We start from the raw sequence: 22,201 nt of genomic DNA, 5'->3' as shown, positions 1-22,201 counted from the left end.
TTTGTGGGGGTTTTTTTGTTTTTTTTTTATTTTTTTCCTTTCTGGTCCAAATAATCGTGATTGAACTGGATGGCTACCGAGGCAGCATCTGTAACCAGCCAAGATCATAGGGGAACTTGGCTGCGTGTTGGGTCTGTTGGATCTGGCTTCCGAATGGACTAATTCTGGATGGCCAAAAACATCCCCGCAAACACTTTGCATCTTCAAGTATTCCTCCTTTCCCAGGGGGAAAGAAAAGGTTAAATTTGGCAAATTGTGAATGACAGAATTGGTGCAATACTTAACGGATAAATAACTTCCAAAGAAGACGAATAACTTACAGTCTAGAATAATTACCACTGCATATACCATTAGCTTCGGTGTCAGAGCCATCCAGACCTCAGGCTTGAAGAGGCTGGAAGGCAAACTGGAGACGGAAGTTTTTTTAAAATACACAGGCCAAAAAAATTGGAGGCAACGTAAGATGGAGAAAAACAGCCGTTCTCCTGCCGGTGGATTAAAATGGGTGGGAATGGGCCCAGAGCAGGAGGCAGCTGACGCGAGAGGGAGGGATGAGAATGGAAACTTTAGCAGATGTAGGAAAGAGAAGAGTTTCTCCTTAGTGACTGTTGATAACATAAACTAGTCCACGCAGAATCCCAGTCGGGGTAAAGTGCCAGATTTTACAAGGAAAGAGACTGTGCAATGGAAAAGGAGAGTGCTTGTGGCTTGAACCCTGGGTTTTTTTCTGTTCCCCTCTGTTCAATGTGCCCCCCATCAGCAGGGAGTGGGTACACGGGGCTGGCCTCTCGGGGGTTGTTTTTGGGAGGCTGAGCTGCAGTGGGAGCTATAATAAGCCAGCGGCGCGGACATGCTCGCTGGAGCCCGGGCTGCATTCATCCCAGCTGCTAAATTTAGCTCTCTTCCAGCAAAAGAGCATGCGCGAAGAGGCACGGGGCTGAGACAGAATTGTCGTATGAGCTGGAAAAAGAGAACCTGAGAGGGCTGATTTACCCGTTATAATAACTGTACTTTTGTCATCAAAAGAGACCAAAGTCCCTGAGGATAAACACAGGGAAGACAAGACATGTATCATTGCGAGGTTGATTTTCCTCTGTCAGCCTCAGATCTTACCCAAGGCTGACCCCGGCAGTTGAACTGAAGTCCTTTTGCCCAGAAGTGTTTTGACTTGAGGGCGGTGCCATTTATTGGGGCAAAAATAATCATAGTTACGAAAATAATCATTCCAACAGGAATCACGGCTGTTTGTGATGCAAGGTTCTTAGGCAAGGGGGAATGATGCTAAAGAGCCGGAGAGGTGCCGCAGGGGGCGAAGGAGCCGTGGTACAGGTAAGGATTCCCCACAGACAGCGTGGGGGGAGGAAGAGGACCTCTTGCTCAAGGCTGTTGCAGCCCGTGTGCCCCACGCCGTCGTTCCCCTCGCTCCCCCCTTGGGTATGCCCTTTTGCATGACAGCATCAAGTGAGACACCAGACGCTGACTGCGCAGCTTGGGCTGCGGTTAGAGAGACTCTCTGTTCCCTGAGATTTTTTACGGGCAATGCTGGGGAGCGTGGAAGCCACCCCAGCCTGCCGGGCCACCTTTACTTGCCAGGATCTCCGTGTAACCCCAAATGTGCATTTCCTTAAATGTACGTGAGGCTCCCTGGGGAATCTCTCCCTGCTCTGGATTACAAGGAGCTGTTTGCGGAAGGGCAGAGGAGGGGAGCAGGGCTGGATCGCCTTCCCATCAGGCGCTGGAGAAAAGCTGCTTTGCGCCAGTGGGTCCCACCCCGCTCCAGGGCGGGGACTTTGCCATCCGGGGCAAGGCAAGCAAAGCTCTCCCCATCCCTGCCAAGGCACCCGCTTGGGACAGCAGGTGAGTGCCAAACTAGCCAGGGGGTCCTCTTTGGCGTGGGGAAGGGGTTGAGCGGCTGGAGGTGCCTGGGGACGTGCCAGGCACCACCCCTGCTTGCCCGACTGCAGCCGCTGGTAGCGTGGCTGCGTGGGAGCGGGACGGCCCTTGGCTGGGTGGGTGCCCTGGTGGGACCACAAAGCCAAGGCATTGGGGCAGCCCCGGAGGGCGCAGGCCTGGGGCGAGGAGGGACAGGGAGGCAGGTTGTGGGAAGGAGGAAGAAAATGGCTGGCTCTTCCCAGGCATGGGGAGTGCAGGTTTTGCTTCCTTTTTCCCCTGTGCACCGTGGCCAAGCTGGCACGTCCTGCGGGCTGGATGCCGGAGTGCGGAGGGCATGGCAGGGGGCTTGTGAAGTGGCTTTGGGTGGGGGCACAGGCTGAAGTGAGGAGTGTAAGGCTCTTCTGTCTCGGTATTATATTTTTATTCCTTTTGAGGGCAGCGGGCAGGCAAAGGTCATCATGTGGGAGGTGCTGGGATATTTCATCTGGTTTGGGGCTCGCCAGCAGAAGGGAACTCCTGTCCTGAGCTGCAAATGGGGCTGAGATCAGGGTCGGTCACCCTGCCATGAGCCCCAGACCTACCCTGGGGCACTCTGCCTCCCTGAAGCGCAGCCGGCTGCGGAGGGAACAGGCTGGATCCAGCACACTGGAAACAGCCAGCGGTGGCAGAGCCATGGAAAAAGCTGATCTGGGGTGGGGTGTGGGGTTGTGTTTGAGTAAACGCGCACCGAATGAAAGAACTAGTCAAACAAGTCCAGCGTTTGCCGCGCAAGGGGGAGAGTCGCAAATCACTGGTTTCCCACTCCCGATCCCAGGTGTAGGACCGGCAGCGCGTCTGTGAGTTCAAACTTGAGGAAAAAAGACCCAGCGTTTATATCCTGCTGAGCTGCTGGGAGCTGTGTGCGGGCTGTGAACGGTCAGGAAAACTTGATTCAGAGCAAAACTAGACTTGAATTGGCCAGCGCACCCGATAGTTCCAGCTGTTTTCTGGTAAATGAAGTCTAGTCTGGAGTCAGCTTTTAGCTGACATTGATATGGGTTTATAACTGCCTCATTAGCTGATAAAGCCTGCCAGGAAAAGGTTAGCCATGGCACAATTTGAATAATGGGAGGGATGCCTCGCACACCTTCACTTGGTCATCTGGACACGGTGTTTTGAGCTTGTTCTAAGCCAGGTTTACTGTATCAGCTGGCTCAGGGCTTTATTCTGGGATGAAGAGTAAATAACATCAGGACAGGGATTAGCCCAGGGCACCTTAGCACTTGCTACCTGATTCTTTGCATGCATATTTTAATTCTTCAAAACACAAAGTTGAGTGTTGCTCCTATCCTGAAGCTGGTTTTCCCCGTGTGAGCTGCAGGCCAGGAATTGCGTTAAGCTACAGAGTGCTGGCAGATGGGACTGCGCAATCCCTTTCTGTACTAGCAAAGGAGGTGGCTAGGAGAGTTTTATTCACCTAATGCCCCAGCCAGGGCAGTTCCTGGAGGCACCTTCACCTGTGAAATGGAGCAAGAGGATTACAGGGGCAGGAACCATTGCTGGAGAACCTGGCTGGGCAGCCGAATGCTTCCACCTGTCACTTCAGCGGCTCATTTCTTGTGGCACCGCACACAAACGTGTACCGGGAACAAAACAGCGTTTGCAGTTTGCACATTTGGGTTGGCACCGCCGCCTTTTGCGGTGCTCTACTCTTTATAATCCCAGCGACGGCTAAGATGGATGAAGAGATTGGAATCTCACGGTCAATATTTAATGTGACATTTCTGTTGTAACTTGCTATTGCAGGAGCATTTGCCCTGAATCCAGCACATGCATTCTTTCCTCATGTTTTGGTTTCTTTCTGCCAGCTCATTGACACACAGAATTTTTCTGCCTCCTACCCTCTTTTTCCTTGTTTATTGACTTTTCTTTTGCCCTCTAATACTCCTGTGTCTGTGTACAAACCAACAGAATGGTAGAACTGCATCAGTAAAACACCTGTGAAGTTTGAAGTCATTATTTAGTGTCTGGTTAAACCAAATTAAAAAGTTGGCTTTATATTTCTGTAAAAGATTAGAGAAGAGCAAAGATGACTTTTCTGAGGTCTAGGCCATATTTTGACCACTGAAATCTATAATCACATGAAAGAAAGCGAACGCAATACTAATAATTTTCCGTATGTTGCCTGAGTGCACAGCGTGTAATAACATGCAGCTGACCTGGAGAGCACTAAGGAGTGCCTGTGCGTAACATCCATGGCGAATGTCAGACTAAGAGTTAATTTGCCTGAACAGCACCCTCCCATGGTATTCCAGATTTGTAAGAGTCATGTGAAGAATGAGCAAAGACACTCCTGTTCTTGCACAACTGGCTGGGCTCATTGATAGCAGCTGTTAAGCACCGTGCGCAGGATTAGGGAGCGATGTTGTCAGCCGCTGGCATCACTGCTTCTGCTTAAGCGCTTTAATGGGAGAACCTCAGCCCATGCTGGGTTGAACTTGAGTTCCAGGGAAGTGAACCTTGTGCTAGAACTTGACGTCCTCCTGGAGAAACTGGCTGCCCCATGCTTCTGTGGGAGTACTCTTTGCTGGTTAAAAACTGGACGGAGGGCCAGGACCAGAGAGCGGAGTTAAACCCAGCTGGCGTCCAGTCGTGAGTGGTGCTCCCCAGGGCTCAGTATTGGGGTCAATTCTCTTTAATACCTTTATCAATTATCTGGACAAGGGGATTGAGGGCACCCTCAGTAAGTCTGCAGATGACACCAAGTTAGGTGGGAGTGTCAACCTGCTTGAGGGTTGGAAGGTTCTGCAGAGGGATCTGGACAGGCCAGATCAATGGGCCGAGGCCAATGGCGTGAGGTTCAACAAGGGCAAGTGCCGGGTCCAGCACTTGGGTCACACCAACCCCATGCAGCGTTACAGGCTCGGGGCAGAGCGGCTGGAGAGCTGCCTGGCAGAAAAGGACCTGGGGGTGTTGGTCGGCAGCCGGCTGAGTATGAGCCAGCAGGGTGCCCAGGCGGCCAAGAAGGCCCACAGCATCCTGGCCTGTGTCAGGAACTGTGTGGCCAGCAGGACTAGGGAAGTGACCGTTCCCCTGGACTGGGCACTGGTGAGGTCCCTCCTCGAGGGCTGTGTCCAGTTTTGGGCCCCTCACACCAAGAAAGACCTTGAGGTGCTGGAGCATGTCCAGAGAAGGGCAACGGAGCTGGTGAGGGCTCTGGAGCACGAGTGTGGTGAGGAGCGGCTGAGGGAGCTGGGGATGTTCAGCCTGGAGAAGAGGAGGCTGAGGGGAGACCTTCTCACTCTCCACAGCTCCCTGAACGGAGGGTGTAGCCAGGGGGGGTCGGTCTCTTCTCCCAAGGAACAGGCGATGGGACAAGAGGAAAGAGGCTTGAGTTGCACCAGGGGAGGTTGTGGATGGATATTAGGAAAAACTTTTACACTGAAAGGGTTATTAAGCATTGGAAGAGGCAGCCCAGGGCAGTGGTGGAGTCGCCATCCCTGGAGATATTTAAAAGCTGGGTATACAGAGTGCTTAGAGATATGGTTTAGTGATGGTTTGTCAGAATTAAGCTGATGGCTGGACTAGATGATCTGAAGGATCCCTTCCAACCCAGGCAATTCTATGATTCTGTGATATGGGACAATACTTTGGGTGTGTTCGTGTATAGGCCCTATGGGTGAAAACAAAATTATGAGCAGAAAAAGTAAACCCTGGGTAGATGGCAAATAAGCTATATATGTAACTTTTTTTTGCTGGCGTTGTCAGTTAAAACTGCGGCCCTACAAGGCATTACCCATTGCACCAGACGGAGGAGACGTTGAATACAGCAGATTTTAAGCAAGAGGGAAAATAATTCCCCTGTCCCAGTCCTCCAGTGAGGTTATCCTTTGGAAGCTCATCTCCACCTTGATGCTGTCTCTGCCTCCCGGGGTGTATCTGCCAGGGCTGTGCGGGCACCCTCACCCTGATTCACCCTCAGGCTCTCCCCTGGCAAGGTCAAAGCCATGTGCTTTGAAAAGCATGGGGATGAAGTTTATTTTCTTTGCCCCCAGGGTGACACAGTCTGCTTCTCCTTGTAGCCTCAGCGGGGCTGTCACGCTAGCAATGGTAAAGAAATTTCTTAAATTACTAGTGTTCATCATCTGCTTGTGTACCACATCCCTCCTTCCGGCAGGGCGAGCGCCCTGGCCCTGCGCTGTTGCAAGCCAGCCTTTGTTTGTTCTGCACAAAGCAGGACTGGGAAAATTAGATTGTTACTCAACCAGCCCTATTAACCGGCAAGGGTGGGTATAATCGATTAATTATTTGCTAGAAAACCTAACACTCCCTCTGGTTTTTACGACAGTTGTCTAACCGCCTGAGGACTCGGACAGCAGCAGATTGACCAAATACCAGAGGGATGGTGAGTGTCTGTGTTTCCCGTACCGTGCTGCGCCAGGTGTTTGCTCTATCAGATAAAGGTGGGGAGCGTAGCTCAGATAAGGACACAGCAGAAAGAACACTGTCCTTTTTGTCCCTTTATGGGGGGTGATTTTATCAATTCTCTCTGCTTCCTCATACTAGAGAAGAACCACCCCCACACACGGGCTTTTCCATTTTGTGAGTTAATGGAAAATCCAATCAGATATTAGGTCAAAGAGCACAAATTTCTCCAGATAAACTTCCTGGGCATATTATTCTTTCTAGATTCAAGCTGCAGGGTAGCCATCTGGATGGTAGTTATCCCCGTGCCTGTTCCAGAAAGCCTAACCTACAAGAATGTTAAGCGGTTGGTTTGCCGATGATTTTCACGGGAACATGGGAACAAAGAGACAGTGTAGTCCCACAGAAGTGGCACTGGGCAGGACGCAGGAGAAACCTGCTTGTGAATCACTGTTTTGAGCAAAACCACTGTCCTTTCTGATGCATTATTTTACCAAATTGTGGTCCTTGGCTGCTCTTAGAGAAGTCAGGAACAGGGCTTTGGGAACAGCTTCTTCTATGGTTTACCTGGAAAACTGCAGGGAAGACGCCCCAGCTGGACTGAACAGAGACGTCAGGATGCCCACCATTATTTAATTGGAAACCAGATACTCCATATATGAAGATGTTTTCTTCTTTTAGTTGTGTCCCTGGGGCTTATTTCTTACGTGGCTAGGAAGTCCCGCTAGAACAAACTGTTTTTCTTTAGGGTAAGATGGAAGCCTGATATAAAATCACTCATGTTTGGTGATTTTACTTGCTGTCGCTGTGTTTGCATCTTTTGAATTTTATTTTTTTTTTTTAATTCAACCCTCCTGTATGCATATATCACTCTGAATCTGCCTTTCCTAACTCCTCGTCTGTGGGTTTAGGCAACAATCAAGGGGGTCCTGAGTTTCAGTGCTGAGCAAGAAGCACAGGCGCTAAGGAAGGCTATGAAGGGATTTGGTAAGTTTGTTTCCCTCCACTTTTTTTTTTTTTTCTCCCCTGTGAGTATTGGGAATGTTTTTTTTGTGGTGGTTTCTTAGAGGGGAAGTCTTGCCATTTGCATTGCCCCACTGCCCTGTGAGGGCACTGAAAGAAATCGAGTGACTTGATCAGGCTGAGACGTGAACCCAACTTGAAATCCAAGTCTTGGCCACAAAAACATGCTTAGTCAGGCTCTTGTCTCTCCTGCGGGGTGGTGCTGCCGTGCCACTGGCTGGGTCGAGGCACTTCTGTACATTGAGATAGTCCCCAGCGCTGTTAAGAACCAGATCGTTTAAGAAACGTTGATGTAAGATGTTGAGAACCGGGTTGTGTTCTCAACTCTCTAATGGCACACCCTGGACAAGACCAGAGCATGCTTCTGGTTCTCGTGCAAGCAGCCTGACTGGTTTCCATTGGTTTCTTCCAGGCACAGATGAAGATGCCATCATCGAGATCTTGACCAAACTAAATGTTTCCCAACGTCAGCAAGTTCTGATCACCTACAAAAGCAGTATTGGCAGGGTAGGTGGCCTTCAGAGATTAGTGACTGTGGCATCAGCTGGGAGATGCAGACAATATTTGGGTTATATCACTTGGGTGAAATCTGAATAACATTCTAGTCTCCACGACAGTAAGGTTAGCACAAACTTTCCCTGGCCAAGGTTATTTCGGTCTTGTTCACTTCGGAGCAACTGTTCATCCAAGGAGGGTTGGAACACGAAGAAAAGTGGTGATTGAGTTCTTTCTGTTCTCAAAGGCTGCATCTTCTCCTAACTCCTTTATCCTCTTTCTGTCTTCTAGGATTTGATTGATGACTTGAAGTCTGAGCTGAGTGGGAATTTTGAAAGGGTGATCATTGGTATGATGACTCCTACCACCATGTACGACGTGCATGAACTGAGAAGGGCTATGAAGGTTCAGAAATCTTCCTTTTATGTTGCTTAAGTTCTGGTCAATTTAGTATGATGTGGCATAGTTATACATGTGTTATTAATTTCTTATTATTAACTTACTTATAATTAAAAAAAAAATCCTAGATGCACATCAAAACAGTTGTCATTATAATCTTAGATCTTATCTTTGCAATTCCCTAGGGTGCAGGAACAGATGAAGGTTGTCTGATTGAAATCCTGGCTTCTCGCACAAACGAAGAGATTCGGCGCATTAACGAGAACTACAAATGTCGTATGTAGCGCTAACTGCAAACCATTAACAGGCTAACGGAAAAGTCACTTACGTGTATGCAGGGACACATGAGGAGGAAGGAGAGGGCCTTATTAGCCTTTAAATGTGACAAATCAGCTAATACAACTATTGCCATTTGTCCGGAGAGAATCTGTTAGAGCGTCACCAGCAGGATTGCCAACAGCCTCAACATTAGAATTTCACCCAGAAACTGAATCAGTGTGAATGAAACTGGGTGGGCGGCTGTGTCTATCAGTTGGATGTCTGTCCATGTGGGGATCTATTGCCAGCTTCATACTATCTGCGCTTCTTAACTTTAGCCTGTGGCACAAAATATGATGGCTGGAATGCTATGATGGTGTTCAGAGCCCTGAGCTCAGTTAGATACTTACTGAGTTTACAGCTGACGGATGTTGTGGACAAACAGCGTCCAGGTGATGGATCTGTTACTAACAGATGTCATATGTGTGCGTCCTCTTGCTAGAATACGGCTGTACCCTTGAGGAGGACATTGTCTCTGACACATCTTCCCTGTTTCGAAGAGTCCTCGTGTCCCTGGCGACCGTAAGGCTAAGGGAAATGGGGGTGAATCTCTCTGTTGCAGATGGACACGCCTCTCACTTCAGTGATGAGGTGTTTCGGGCTGGTTTTGGTTTCACTTATCTTGCATTTCACCTCACCTGCATTTCACACCCAACTTCTGCGGGGAGAGGAGGCTGGCTCTGGGTGCGCATTAATGCTACGTGCTCTTTTTAAAATGGCCCAGTTAAAGTGGATTGCTGCTCACTTCAAAAGGAAGTACAAATAACGTCTGAGCCACATTTTTCTGTATTTGTAAGCCACTATTCAATGTTAAGGATCCTATTATGCATCTCCAGTAACTTGTTTTGAATGGGGAATTTGCGGGACTTGCTTCCATTAGTTGCTCTGGTGAAATGAGTTTTTCACCCTTGTATCTCCACAGGGGAACAGAGATGAGGGAACATACGTGGATGATGCCCTTGCTCAACAAGATGCTCAGGTGCATAGCAATTTCCTTCCTTGCAAGAATTGGCTGTTCTTGTACATGTGATGCGTGGTGAATCCCTCCTTTTTCCATACCTCATTTTTTTTTAAGGCAGAACAGTAAGCCTGAGGCTATGCTAGACAGCAGCACCCTAGGTGGAGACCAGGGCTCAGTTCTCTGTTTTGACCCTTAGAGAAGCCGCTTCACTGTTCTGACTCAGCCAGTGAAATGGCGATAATGGTTCTGGCCTCCTCGGCAACTCTGTGGTGAGAGGCCTCTAGACAGGCTAGGTGTTTGGCAGGGGAGATGACATCTCGGTTGAGAGTTGCTGTGCTTGGTTAGTATTTATTGGAAAATATCCGTGATCTAAACAAGCCACAGGCCAGAAGTCCTCAAGCCCCAAGTATGTAAAAATCTCATGTTGTTTGTGCCTGGTCTTCTCAGTTAGCCTTACTTTGTCTATTCATAATGTCTTCAAGTGCCTATATGAAGCTGGGGAGAAGAAATGGGGAACAGACGAGGTACAATTTATGGCCATCCTCTGTACACGGAACAGATACCACCTACTAAGAGGTAGGACCCTCCGCAGTGTCCTGAATTTTTTTCTTTGTTTGAGGGCGATTCTTTCAGAGGAGCTTTGCACTTGTTCATTAACTGATTGTGAACTCTTCCTGAGACAGCAAGTATCCTAGAGCCCCGTCCTGTTCAATTCTTTAGGACTGTTTTATTCCTGAGACAAAAAGGGACTTCAGAAAAACATCAGTACAACTCACTTCAGTCTGTAAATTGGAGATAATGAAGTGTGACTCCCATTGGGGCAGAACTAAGCATTTCAACTGCCATTATTAACTAGTTCTTGAAAATGCTAGCAGCAGTGGTAGGCCAATTAGCAAGACAGTTGATAATTAAAGTGAATTATTTCTGTGGGACGGCCTGATTTAGCTTACGATGTCACAATAACGGTAGAATGTTCATGCAGCGTATGAGGAGTTTGATCTTGCAAAGTGATCCTTGGTGGTTTACATACTGCGTGCCCTGAAGCTTCTCACTTGCTCATTTTATCCCCGACTCTTCCTCCTAGTTTTTGATGCGTACAGAGGGATTGCTAATAAGGACATAACAGACAGCATTAAATCTGAAATGTCAGGAGACCTCGAAGATGCTTTGTTAGCTGTGGGTGAGTTCCCTGCTTTTAAACTTTGACTACAATGTCATTAAATAACCGGGAGATATTGTATCTTGCCCTGGCTGGCTGTTTACGTAGCTTCAGGGGGCAGATACTCTTTTTCTTCCTTACAAGCCACGGTCATTTACCCTCTGCAGATACAATTGGGTGAGAAAGCTCTGTGCTTTATGATATTGTTTGCTTTCCCAAGGGATGCTGTGGTAGCTGACATTTGCTGTCAGGAAGCATTAAAGCCTTAAAGAAAATATTGCCATGCGCTGGGCGCGGAGACATCGATTTACAGCAGGTCACTGACTATGGGTGTCTCCGTTGTACTTGCTGTTTGTTGGCCCTGAATTGCATCTTTCCAGAATTAAAAACCTTCACTGAGAAAGCGCTGTGAAGGTCTGGAAGACCTTCTCCATCAGTTTTTATTGACCTTAATTCTTTTGTTCTTGTCTCCCTTACAGTAAAGTGTGTGCGAAATAAACCTGCGTATTTTGCTGAAAGATTGTATAAATCCATGAAGGTAAAGAGATTTTGGTGTAAGACTGCTGGTTTTTTTCCCCCATGCCTTTCCATACTCAAGTCAGTAGCATGACAGCAATCACTTGACAAAGAGAAAACTGGAAAAGAAATCAAAGTCTGAGCTTTTATATGGACCTCTTTTCCCTCAAGAAACTCAGGGCAGTATCCCTGGCAGTGAGCTGTTAGCGGATCACTCCACTAACGCAAAAATGTTCCGATTAGGAACAGATCCCACAGAAAGCCAAGTCTTTAAACCTTTGTGTTTGTGCTCTCTAGTCGTACACGGATGGTTTATTTCTTTAGGGCCTGGGAACAGACGACAACACGCTGATCCGAGTGATGGTGTCCCGCTCTGAAATAGACATGCTGGATATCAGAAGGGAATTCCTGACCATGTATGGGAAATCTCTCTACTCCTTCATTAAGGTAAGCTTTTCAGTGTTAGGAAAAAAGAGCTGGATTTGCAAAGCAGTTTAAAGGAGGCAGGTGCTCCCTTGACACCTAGTGGCTATTTTAGAGGAGCTGGAATTAAGGAGACTTTACGTTTATGTACCAAAAATGTTCCTGAATGTTCTTAGTTCTTAAATCGTCGGGATCCAAACCCTACAACAAATTGTACATGCTGGCAAGAATCCAGCCTCGCGTGGAGCTGTCAAACTAACTGCATTCCTCTTTTCTTTCTAGGGAGACTGCTCAGGAGACTACAGGAAAGTTCTGCTCAGACTGTGTGGCGGGGAGGATTAAAGGATGCCTGCTCTGCTGTACTGCTTGGGTGATGGGAAGCAATTCAATCACAAGGATTAATTTCTGTTTAATTTTCCTAAATAGCTTATTAATTGCTAGGAGCATTGACTTAGGTTAGTTAATGCTCTGGTTAGATAATTGGCCATACTGGTTGACCCTTTTTGATAGGCTTTTATGCTTGGAATATCCATTTGTTTACTAATTGGGCTAGCAAAGCCCATCTTAAACAGAATGGTGTAATCAAATATATAAAAGCTAAGTTGTTTCCTGACAAGCTGAACCTTTGCCATTGCATTCACCAGCAAAACTTAACAACTGAAGCGAACCGGGATGCAGAATGTGAGAGGCTGCCCAGGGAAAAATTAACCTCATCAATACACGTGAGAACACAGGCTTGATTCAGTTTTTGCAAGATAATTAAAACGCAAAGAAACCTATCTTCTGAAATACAAGCGTGTCGATCTTAACTTGCCTTCTGTTAGTGCGGAGCATTAACAGCCTTGCTGCACTTTATGTGTATGTTGTCTATAGATCTGTAGGTAGGGAAGATGTCACGGGTGACATCCGCAAAAACACTTGCTGCCCTGGTTACTGGTCAGCCCCGTAGTCTTGGTCTGTCGTCTTTGACTCGTGGGAGTATAAATCATTGGGGTTGTACTACAAGCCCTTCCTCTGGACAAAGTTGTGTCATTAGAATTGTGCCTTTTAAGGAATGACCTGTCCCCAAAACTGCATCTCCTCAGCACTACCCGATGCCTTGCACTGGGATGCCTTGTACTGGGGGAGCTCAACGGATCTCACCAGCGCTGTCTGGCTGGAGCCCGGTGTGATGCTGCCGTCAGAGGGTCCCAGTTTTGTGCCTATGTCTGGCTTGGACTTCCACACCGACCTCTAGAAGAGACTTTTCCCCCAGACCCTACACACCTGCCTGTTAAGCCGAGCATTGTTTTCACTACAAAAATGTGGTTCTGGTTTGGTTCAGCAATTTATTTATTTTGAGCTGTATATAATCCTGTTTTGAAGGCATCACACTGAGGGTAGAATGTAAAGGTACAAGTACTGATAGGGCCTACACCCAATGTCACCTTCTTCTAAATTAGGCTGCTGTTGGCTTGAATAGGAGATACTTCTGTAGCCTCAAATAAAATGATTTTCTTTCTTGCTCTCTGTGCTGTAATTGGAGATACATTCCTTACTTTTGGTGGGAGAGGAGGCAGAGCTTTTCCCAGTTCTACCGAAGCCACCTGCTCAGTGAAAGAAAATCTGTCCTACCCAGTACCGCAGGCTAACAGATGCGCTCAGGCTTGGGTTTGTGTTTAAATGCCTTGTTGTTGCTGACTTTTTAAAAATGAATAAACAATTCCTTTCCACACCTTCTGCTATGATTGTGTGTTCTGGGAGAGGTAACGGTGAAACAACTGTCTCCTTGTTTTTTTTCAATAACTTCTGTGCGCCACAGGTGCTTTTTCTCCTCTGCATGGACCTCCGTACACCAGTGGAGTGAGGAGAAGGTGTAGGCCTGGCCTCCTGCTCCTTAGAAAGAGGCAAAACCAACGGGCCCAGCGCAGGGGGATGCTGTAAATCTGGGACGCTCTGGGACGTGGTTTACAAAACCCCACGCTGTGTCTGAGGGGTAACTGCCAGTGGGGGGGGGAAACGACAGGTTTTGGGGGTGCAGGCCTGCACACTGATGTGCAGGTATCACGTGACCACAAGAATATGGTCAAAAAGTTACATAAGTGTATGAAATTATACATAATTTTATACATTTATTATTAAAAATTAAAATTTTTAATTTTATACATAAGTATAAAATTATAACAGAACTTTGACTGAACTTCAGCTGAACTCCTGAAATTAGAACTTAATTGGGCCCTATGCATCTGGACCAGACGCAGAAACAACTAAACTTAATTGTGTCCTTGCACATCCACCTGGGCTAGATGTAACCAAAACACAGATTAAAAAAAATTGAATTGTTGAAGGACTACCATCTCCAGAGCCTACTGCAGGTGAAATAGGCCCCTTGAGGGACTGAGCTCCTGGTCTCTGATCTGATAACAAGATGTATCATCTTTGGAATGAAGTCGAGATAAAAGTGTGTCCGAGAGAAGCCTTAGCAGATTATAACACCAAAACACACAGTCTCTTGTAAACAATGAGCTATTTAAGGGGATCTCCCAAAATGTTTAAAACATTCACTTGAATGCATGTGTACGATGACGGATGATAAAGGAACTGTAGCTCACTATTCGGCTGTGCCTTATTGCTATAAATACTGGACTGTCAGAAATGTGTGCTGCGCTGGGTGTTGTTAAATGCCTGGCACCTGCTTCTACAGAATCAGAAGTATCTTGCCTCAGGGTGTTGACTGGTTTTTTGCATACTGGGTGAAGAACCCTCAATTTGGGACAACATGGGAGGCAGACCATAGAACCATCTAGGTTAGAAGGGACCTTTAAGATCAAGTCCAACCATTAACCTAACACTGCCAAAACCACCACTAAACCATGTCCCTCAGCACCACGTCTGCCCGGCTTTTAAATATCTCCAAGGATGGGGATTCAACTGCTGCCCTGGGCAGCCTCTTCCAATGCTTAATAACCCTTTCAGTGTAAAAGTTTTTCCTAATATCCATCCACAACCTCCCCTGGTGCAACTCAAGGCTCTTTCCTCTTGTCCCATTGCCTGTTCCTTGGGAGAAGAGACCGACCCCCCCTGGCTACACCCTCCGTTCAGGGAGCTGTGGAGAGCGAGAAGGTCTCCCCTCAGCCTCCTCTTCTCCAGGCTGAACACCCCCAGCTCCCTCAGCTCCTCCTCACCACACTCGTGCTCCAGACCCCTCACCAGCTCCGTTGCCCTTCTCTGGACACGCTCCAGCACCTCAAGGTCTTTCTTGGAGTGAGGGGCCCAAAACTGGACACAGCCCTCGAGGTGGGGCCTCACCAGTGCCCAGTCCAGGGGAACGGTCACTTCCCTAGTCCTGCTGGCCACACTGTTCCTGGTACAGGCCAGGATGCTGTGGGCCTTCTTGGCCGCCTGGGCACCCTGCTGGCTCATACTCAGCCGGCTGCCGACCAACACCCCCAGGTCCTTTTCTGCCAGGCAGCTCTCCAGCCGCTCTGCCCCGAGCCTGTAACGCTGCATGGGGTTGGTGTGACCCAAGTGCTGGACCCGGCACTTGCCCTTGTTGAACCTCACGCCATTGGCCTCGGCCCATCGATCCGGCCTGTCCAGACCCCTCTGCGGAGCCTTCCTCCCCTCAGGCACATCCCCGCTCCGACCCCAATGCGGGAGCGCAGGCCTGCACCCCGCCAGTTCCATCGCTGTTGCTGCTCCTACTCGCAGCTCGATAAGCCGGATGGTTCCTCTCGGACACCCACCGCTAAGTAAAGAGCTACGATGACGCTGGGACAGTGCATTATGCGAAATTATCGCTTTTTCCTGGCGTCCCCCCTCAGCCGCACTCCGAAGCCCTCCCGCCGCCCGCTGGCGGCGCACGCGCACACTGTAACGGCGGCCGCGCACGCGCAGTCTAATGGCGGCCGCCGCGCAGGCGCAGAGGCGCGGGGGCAATGGCCGCCGCCGGCAGTTGGTGAGGAGTCGCCGTCTACCCGCCGCTCGTCTGTCCGCTCCGCTCCGGGCGGCCCCATGAGGAGGCGGCGGCGGCGGCGGCGACGGCGGAGCGGCGATGGGCTCGCTGAGCAGCCGGGTGTTGAGGAGGCGGATGGGCCTCCCGCGCGGCGATGGGGCCACCGGGGGGGACGGCAGCGGCGGCGGCCGGGGCGGCAAGAGGAAGCGTGGCGGGGCCGAAGGGCCCGGTGACAGCGACAGTGACGGCGAGGCCGAGCGGGAGGAGCGGCTCCTCAACACCCCCCGCAGGTCCGGGCTGCACCCCGGCTGAGGGGGGGCTGGTAGTCGGCGGCTCTGAGGGGGCTGTGGCCTCAGTCGTGGTGGTGGGGACGGTGAGGGGACGGGTGGCGGGAAGGGGCTGTGGGGCTGGCGGCTGTGGGGCGGTGAGGGCAAGGAGAAGGCACTGAGAGGCCTCGGGGACCAAGCCTGGGGGCCTGTCGTGCAGGAAGGAGGTGGGGCGGGAGGTGGAGGGAGGAGGGTTTTGGTGTGAGGTGGGTGGTGGGCCTGGGTCAGGGCGTCGGTTTTTGTTTGCTTTGGAAAGGTCCCAGCTACGGAACAAGAGGAGGGAAGTGACTGGGGAAGGCGTGGGGGCGGCGGCGGGGGGGCCGTCAGTCAGTTAGTGGGAGGAAATGAACCCTGTGGAGTGCTTTATACTTAGTGCTGCTTCTGTAACAGGGTAATTTGAAGGAGTGTGTCTCTGCTTGCCTTTGTATAGGAAAAAATTGAAAAGCACTTCTAAGTATATTTATCAGACTCTGTTTTTGAATGGGGAGAACAGTGATATCAAAATTTGTGCTTTGGGAGAAGAGTGGAACTTGCATAAGATATATTTATGTCAGGTAAGTGGCTTCTTTCTTACTCGCAATAGAAACTGTATTTTTAATAAAAGAATGTCTGGTAAATATTAAATGTGAGGGTTTTTTTCCCTTTTCCTTCCCCCCTCCCCTTTTTTCCCCCCTTTTCTTATACTTTAGACTTCTCACTTTTTCTGTGGATGAAGGCAGTTAGATGACTTATGTTGTGCTTTTGATAGTAACGTTAGGAAGCGTAGCCGTACCTTCGTGTTTGAAAAGTTTCTTCAGTTCTGTCTCTTGCTATTTAATTTTTTTAATCTCCTTGTCTTAACCTTAGCACATCCTTTGTGAAAATGGTCATGAAAACTGTCTTTTGATGTCCTGAGAATATGTTCTTGTTTGCGAAATAAATGGCTGAGAATCTCTTGCAATGTTAATATTATTGCGGAGCAAAGAAAGCTCTTCCAGAACGGATTTGTAAAGCACGTGGTAACCCATGGCTTTTACTGTTCTTTGGGACTCAAGTTTAGGTGCCTCAAGTGAAATTGCTGCAGCTGGGTCTCTGTATTTGTTACGCAGCCCTCATCCTTGGATGAAGGCTTTTTTGCCCCTGGATGCGGAAGGTATGCGCAGAAGGTCTGAAAAGGAATAAGTCGTAGTGCATACCTACAAAAAAGATGCTGTTTCTATAAGCGTTTTATTTTGGGCTTGTATTAAGGTGAACTACTTTGTGTTACTTTTTGTGGTTTGGGAACGACGGGGTACTGTCATCTTTACTGTCTGTTCTCTTTATTACTTTTCCTGTGACAGAAGTGGGGAGACACCATGGCTTTGTCTTGAAATGTCCAGTTCAGTTGTGCCGTTAACTTTAAATTGGGAGTCTAACCTTGGAAGCAATTTATTTGAGGCGAGAAGAGAAAGTGACATCAGGTACTATACCTGAAAACGTGTGCACTTCTTTGTTAGCTGCAGTCACACACAAAGCAATTTCACCTGTTACAAGCTGATGTCATTGTGAGATGCTGAGCAGGCTGAATGCAGTTTCTCTGGTGTGACAAGCGATGGTAGAAGTGAATTCTTGATATTATTTTTTGTTGTTGTTGTGTTAATGCCATGATTCCAGCGCAGGTACAGCAATTACTTGGATTGGCCACAGCGAGGGAAATTTCATTGCTTTCTTGTAGGAAAGAGACTTTTATTTTACGTGCATTAGAACCTTTTAATAAGCATAAATGCGGGCAGGAAAGTCACTTGTGTATAGCCAAAGACTGACCAGTGGCAGCCATCTCTGGATAGAACAGTGGGTGTGTTTGACCAGGGACGACACCTGGCAGTCACAGCTTTACTTGTCCACTCGCTTAGACTCTATATGATAAAGGGAGGATATAAGTGGGTTGGGCAGTCAGGCTTATGTTGCGCAGCATAAACAGAGCGGGCACATTGCAGGTTTGTCCTTAGACTCTTTGTTGGCGATTATGTTTTTAATTGTCATTGTGATTCTGTTGTTGCTACGTCTCAAGTTCATTAAACTAGTCCTTAAAACTTAGTGTGGGTTGATGACTAAAACTGAGTATTAAATTGCTTCCGTGGATGCTTTTTAACAGAAATTGGAAAATTGTTCTGTAGAGGCCTTGTTGTACAAGTGATGTTCTTGGGAGATGCAATTTTGTGGTTAAGTTAATCATTCTCATAAGTCAGGTTTCTATTTCAATGTGAATCTGTCACTGGAATGACGTTACTATAGGTAAAATATTTTTGGATGTTAAAAATAACTCTCTCAATGAAATTAGGATGACTCCTCTGCCTTGTTGAGCAGACTGTTTCTGTTTCCCTAGTCTCTTGAGTTACTACATTTAGTTTGATAAATGACAGTAAGGTCCTGCTCTGCCTGTGAATGGCAGATCTGAGAAGTGGAGGATTTCTTTCTCCTGGTGCTGTTTCCTAAGATGGTAAATTCTCATGAAATTGAGGAGTTGATCTACATGGCAAAGCTAAGGTAGCGTCATGAGGATTGGTAAGATTAATAAGTTTCTGGTTTTGAGAGCAGCGTGTTATATGTCATCATAGTTAGGGGATATGCCAAAGGTATAGAAATACTTACATAACCAAATAAAATAAAAATTGGATTTTGTTATTTGCTGCCCTGAGTTGAAATGCTGAGTTAAGAGGTCAGGGAATATGGTACTGTACAATAGACTTTATTTTTTTGATCTCTCAGGTAAACTTCAGTGAGTGATAGCATCTCATAATGGGCACATCTGCTGCTGAGAAGGAAAATCATGAATCCTAGTAGAGCAGTGTATTTCACTTCATTTGGATGGAAACCTATCAAATTCTAGTTTTATATGCCTTACACTTTATTATAAAAGGTATATTTACATAAATGGTGTATGTGTATGTGTCCTTGATATGAGACTACAACCTTGTACGTTAGTTTATGTGTCTTGCATGCTTTTTTCTTTTTTTTCTTTTTTTTTTTTTTTCTTCCAATACCCAAACTGGCATTCCCTAATGCCTACAGGATTTATTGTCTGCTGGTAGCATTAAGGACTTAGTTCTTGGACTAATTATATCCCCATTGGTGGTGTGGTTTGTAGGAAAAGAGCTTATGTGGCTTTTCTGGCCCTTTAAAGCTCTTTACTTACTCTGATTACAGACATGTAGTCTGAATTTTCTATACGCGTTTTCACTTTCAGAAATAAAGCAACTACAATTAGCCCTTTCTCAAGTATGTCAGAATGTTTTAGCTTGTGAAAAGTTCCCTTAATACATTTTGTTCTGCATAAAGGTAAATATTAATGATTTTTCGTTCCATGTGCTGCTTTTGACAGTTTTAATTTGAATGAAATCTCTTACTTGAGATCTTTTTCTCTCATCTTCCCTCATACAGTCAGGCTACTTTTCCAGTATGTTCAGTGGATCTTGGAAAGAATCTAACATGAACGTCATAGAGTTGGAGATTCCTGACCAAAATATTGATATAGAAGGTAAGTGGGAACCTTTTATTTTACGTAACCTCTGAGGGTACAGGTTAAGTTGAACCTGACAAAAAATAGCAAAATTTTTTTTTTTAAATAATTTTCAAACTAATAAATAGGAAACTTGAGAGAATGAGTTCTGTGCTCATTACATTTTGAGCTTAACTTGGGTCACCAGTAGAGCTGAATTCTTTGTTGTACCTCTGAATTGGGAAGCGCAGATGAAAAGCAACTGCTTATCCTCTTGTTTCGGCAATGGGGCTCTTCTGATCAATGTATGCAACTCTTGTGGAGCCCGAAGTGTTAGAGCGTGAATCAGATCTTCATCTGTCTGCTCTTGAAAAGCTACTGAGTGAAATGCTCGCAAGGGACCGATGTGAGTTGACAGAATTTTTTGCTGGGGTTCCAAGCACCACAAAAGGAAGAAGTAGTGTTTTTTCAGAATTAGAGAAACTTGTAACATCATAGTAATACCTCAACATAATGCTAGTGGTAGATTGCAGAGAAGGATCATGAGGTTTAGCTTCTTTTTATCTAGTTTTGCTGCTCTCCACATTGCTCTGTAACGTGACTTGTTGGCTGATTTAAGATGAATATTTTGTTTAAATTTTGAAAGGGACTGTATTTTAATGGTTAATGCCATGTTTTGTGTTTATGTGTGTGCTTGGTCTGGTAAATACTCGCTTTTTATCCAGAGCAAATAAGGTTGTAGAGAACATGTGCGCTCGGGTGGTTTGGTTATATTTAAGGATTCTTTTAGTTATCCGTGCCCAATGTCCTGTCTTTGTTTGACACTGGTACTCTTTTCAGCTCTACAGGTGGCTTTTGGCTCGCTGTATAGAGATGACGTGTTAATAAAACCCAGTCGAGTAGTTGCACTTTTAGCAGCAGCCTGCATGCTGCAGCTTGTAAGTAATAAATATGCAGTATTTTTGTGGCTTCTTTTCAGATAAAGATAACAGTTCCTGATATAGTCACACACGCGTACAGTTTCGCCCAGAGAAGTGAATCATCTTTTCAGACTAAGTGGGGAAAAACCCCAAACATGATGCAGTGGTTTTATTTAAAAATGCTATGACTAAGATTCAGTTGTAGTATTAAGTGCTGCTTTGAGAATCATATCTAGAAGTAGATTAAAATATGTTTTAACAGCTCATTTATTCTACCCTGAAGGTATTCATTAAGCTTTTCTTTCATATGATATATTCTTAAGAAAAATCTGTTTTTCTGAAGATTGTTGGTTTAAATTTGCTGGATGGCATAGCATAGGTCATTGTAGCACATGTGACTTTGCTAATTGTTCAGGCATGAAAATTTGTATGAACTGCACAATCTTTGGCGCTTGCTGTTGGGAAATTATAAAACTTCGAATGTTTGTTTTTTTTTTTCTTCCCCGCAGGATGGCTTAATCCAGCAATGTGGTGAAACAATGAAGGAAACCATTAATGCAAAAACTGTGTGTGGTTATTATAATTCAGCAGGGACGTACGGGTTAGACTCTGTGAAGAAAAAGTAAGAATTGCTTTCTGCAAGCTGCTTTGTACATTGTTAATTACGTATGAATTTACAAACAGTATAATAATGCCCAAGTTGTGGTGGTGTGTTTTTTTTTTTTTTTAAAAAGCTATCTGACTTGGGCTCTACTTGTCCTGTTCAGCTTTTAAGTTTCTACTATAATCATTTATCTTAAAATTGATGTAGACTATAGTAGATAGATTGGCCTGTGCTGTGAATGAATTAATTACTAAAGTACATTAGTAAAGACAGTATGTTTGGTCTTCAGCATGACAGCGAAATAATACTTGTGATCATTGACTGTTTTATCACAAAGCTGCTTTAATATTCAGAACATAAGCTTAACTTTTTCTTAATTAGGAGGGATAGTTAACTTTTGGGAGCAGAGTGCTGAGGTTTGTGCTAATGCTGTGAATGTGTGTTCTCAGAGCTTTTTGTGGCATTAATAGTACTTTAAGCTTAACTTTCACTGTACCCTGAGAGAAACTAAATGCAAATTTGAGTTACAGAAAATCTTGGAAACTCTTATGGTAAACTTCATGGTTTTGAAATAATGCTTTTTCATGTTTTTATGCGTTCGTGTCTCAGGTTGAAGTGGTATTTCAAAATCATGTGGTATGTAATCAGGCTTTGTGAGCCCGAGCAACTGTTACAGGAATGTTGACATATCTAAGAAAAAAAAATAAGGTACTAATTCCTTGCTTTCAATCTAGGTGCCTTGAATGGCTCTTGAATAATCTGATGACTCACCAGAGTGTTGAACTCTTCAAAGAACTCAGGTACAGGCTTCAGTTAACATTGAGTGATGATGTACAGTTTCTTCCTAAGTATATAGCTCTTTACAAATAACATTCTAGGCTATTGATGGTTGCTTGTTACTTAGCTTGCTTTCTTGGTTTTGGCTATCCTGTCTCATGGAATTCTTACAATTAATTTGTTTTCCCAGCATTAACCTCATGAAACAGCTGATCAGCTCTTCTAATCTATTTGTAATGCAAGTGGAAATGGATGTGTATACTGCTCTCAAAAAGGTACTTGTCAAAGGGGCTTTATGAAGTTGAACTCCTGAGTAGTATTCGATGTGTAACACGATGAGAACTTTAGCCTTTGGTATTTACTGAAAGTATTTAATAGAGTATTAGAATCTTTAACAGTGCATGTATTGCTTGTTTGAAAACTCTTCGGTTAACTCACTAGAGTTTGTTTATTTTACCTAGTGGATGTTCCTTCAGCTAGTGCCTTCTTGGAATGGGTCTTTGAAACAACTCTTAACTGAAGCTGATGCCTGGTTTGCCAAACGTAGGAAAGGTAGGATTAACTGGCATGGCCTTGAATTGTGGAAGATGCG

The 22,201-nt window shown here is 46.1% G+C and overlaps 2 protein-coding genes across 3 annotated transcripts in view; both read left to right on the top strand.

Annotated features, from left to right (window-relative positions):
• Window positions 1-1,512: 1,512 nt before the first annotated feature.
• On the top strand, window positions 1,513-13,305 carry ANXA4 (annexin A4). Of its 2 annotated transcripts, XM_063358657.1 has the most exons (14): window positions 1,513-1,857; window positions 2,708-2,882; window positions 6,221-6,277; window positions 7,209-7,284; window positions 7,733-7,827; window positions 8,107-8,220; window positions 8,400-8,490; window positions 8,975-9,054; window positions 9,455-9,511; window positions 9,976-10,069; window positions 10,578-10,673; window positions 11,132-11,190; window positions 11,493-11,615; window positions 11,874-13,305. In XM_063358657.1, exons 3-14 carry the CDS (start codon window positions 6,275-6,277, stop codon window positions 11,931-11,933), a joined length of 948 nt encoding a protein of 315 aa, XP_063214727.1. In that variant the 5' UTR covers window positions 1,513-1,857; window positions 2,708-2,882; window positions 6,221-6,274; the 3' UTR covers window positions 11,934-13,305. The 2 variants fall into 2 exon arrangements, with proteins under 2 accessions (XP_063214727.1, XP_063214726.1); XM_063358656.1 differs by lacking the exon at window positions 2,708-2,882 and having other exon boundaries at window positions 1,514-1,857.
• Window positions 13,306-15,479: 2,174 nt separating this feature from the next.
• GMCL1 (germ cell-less 1, spermatogenesis associated) overlaps window positions 15,480-22,201 on the top strand; it is a 19,767-nt gene continuing 13,045 nt past the window's right edge. Inside the window, exons 1-8 of the mRNA XM_063358909.1 lie at window positions 15,480-15,815; window positions 16,282-16,405; window positions 19,251-19,347; window positions 20,149-20,246; window positions 20,738-20,850; window positions 21,567-21,632; window positions 21,800-21,884; window positions 22,071-22,198. Coding sequence (XP_063214979.1) covers window positions 15,625-15,815; window positions 16,282-16,405; window positions 19,251-19,347; window positions 20,149-20,246; window positions 20,738-20,850; window positions 21,567-21,632; window positions 21,800-21,884; window positions 22,071-22,198 — 902 coding nt within the window. The 5' untranslated portion in view covers window positions 15,480-15,624. The remainder of the gene's footprint in view (window positions 15,816-16,281; window positions 16,406-19,250; window positions 19,348-20,148; window positions 20,247-20,737; window positions 20,851-21,566; window positions 21,633-21,799; window positions 21,885-22,070; window positions 22,199-22,201) is intronic.

Source organism: Chroicocephalus ridibundus, chromosome 23 (assembly GCF_963924245.1).
Source record: "Chroicocephalus ridibundus chromosome 23, bChrRid1.1, whole genome shotgun sequence".
NCBI lineage: Eukaryota > Metazoa > Chordata > Aves > Charadriiformes > Laridae > Chroicocephalus > Chroicocephalus ridibundus.
Note: the sequence above shows the minus strand (reverse complement) of the source record. Positions and strands in the feature narration are given on the sequence as shown.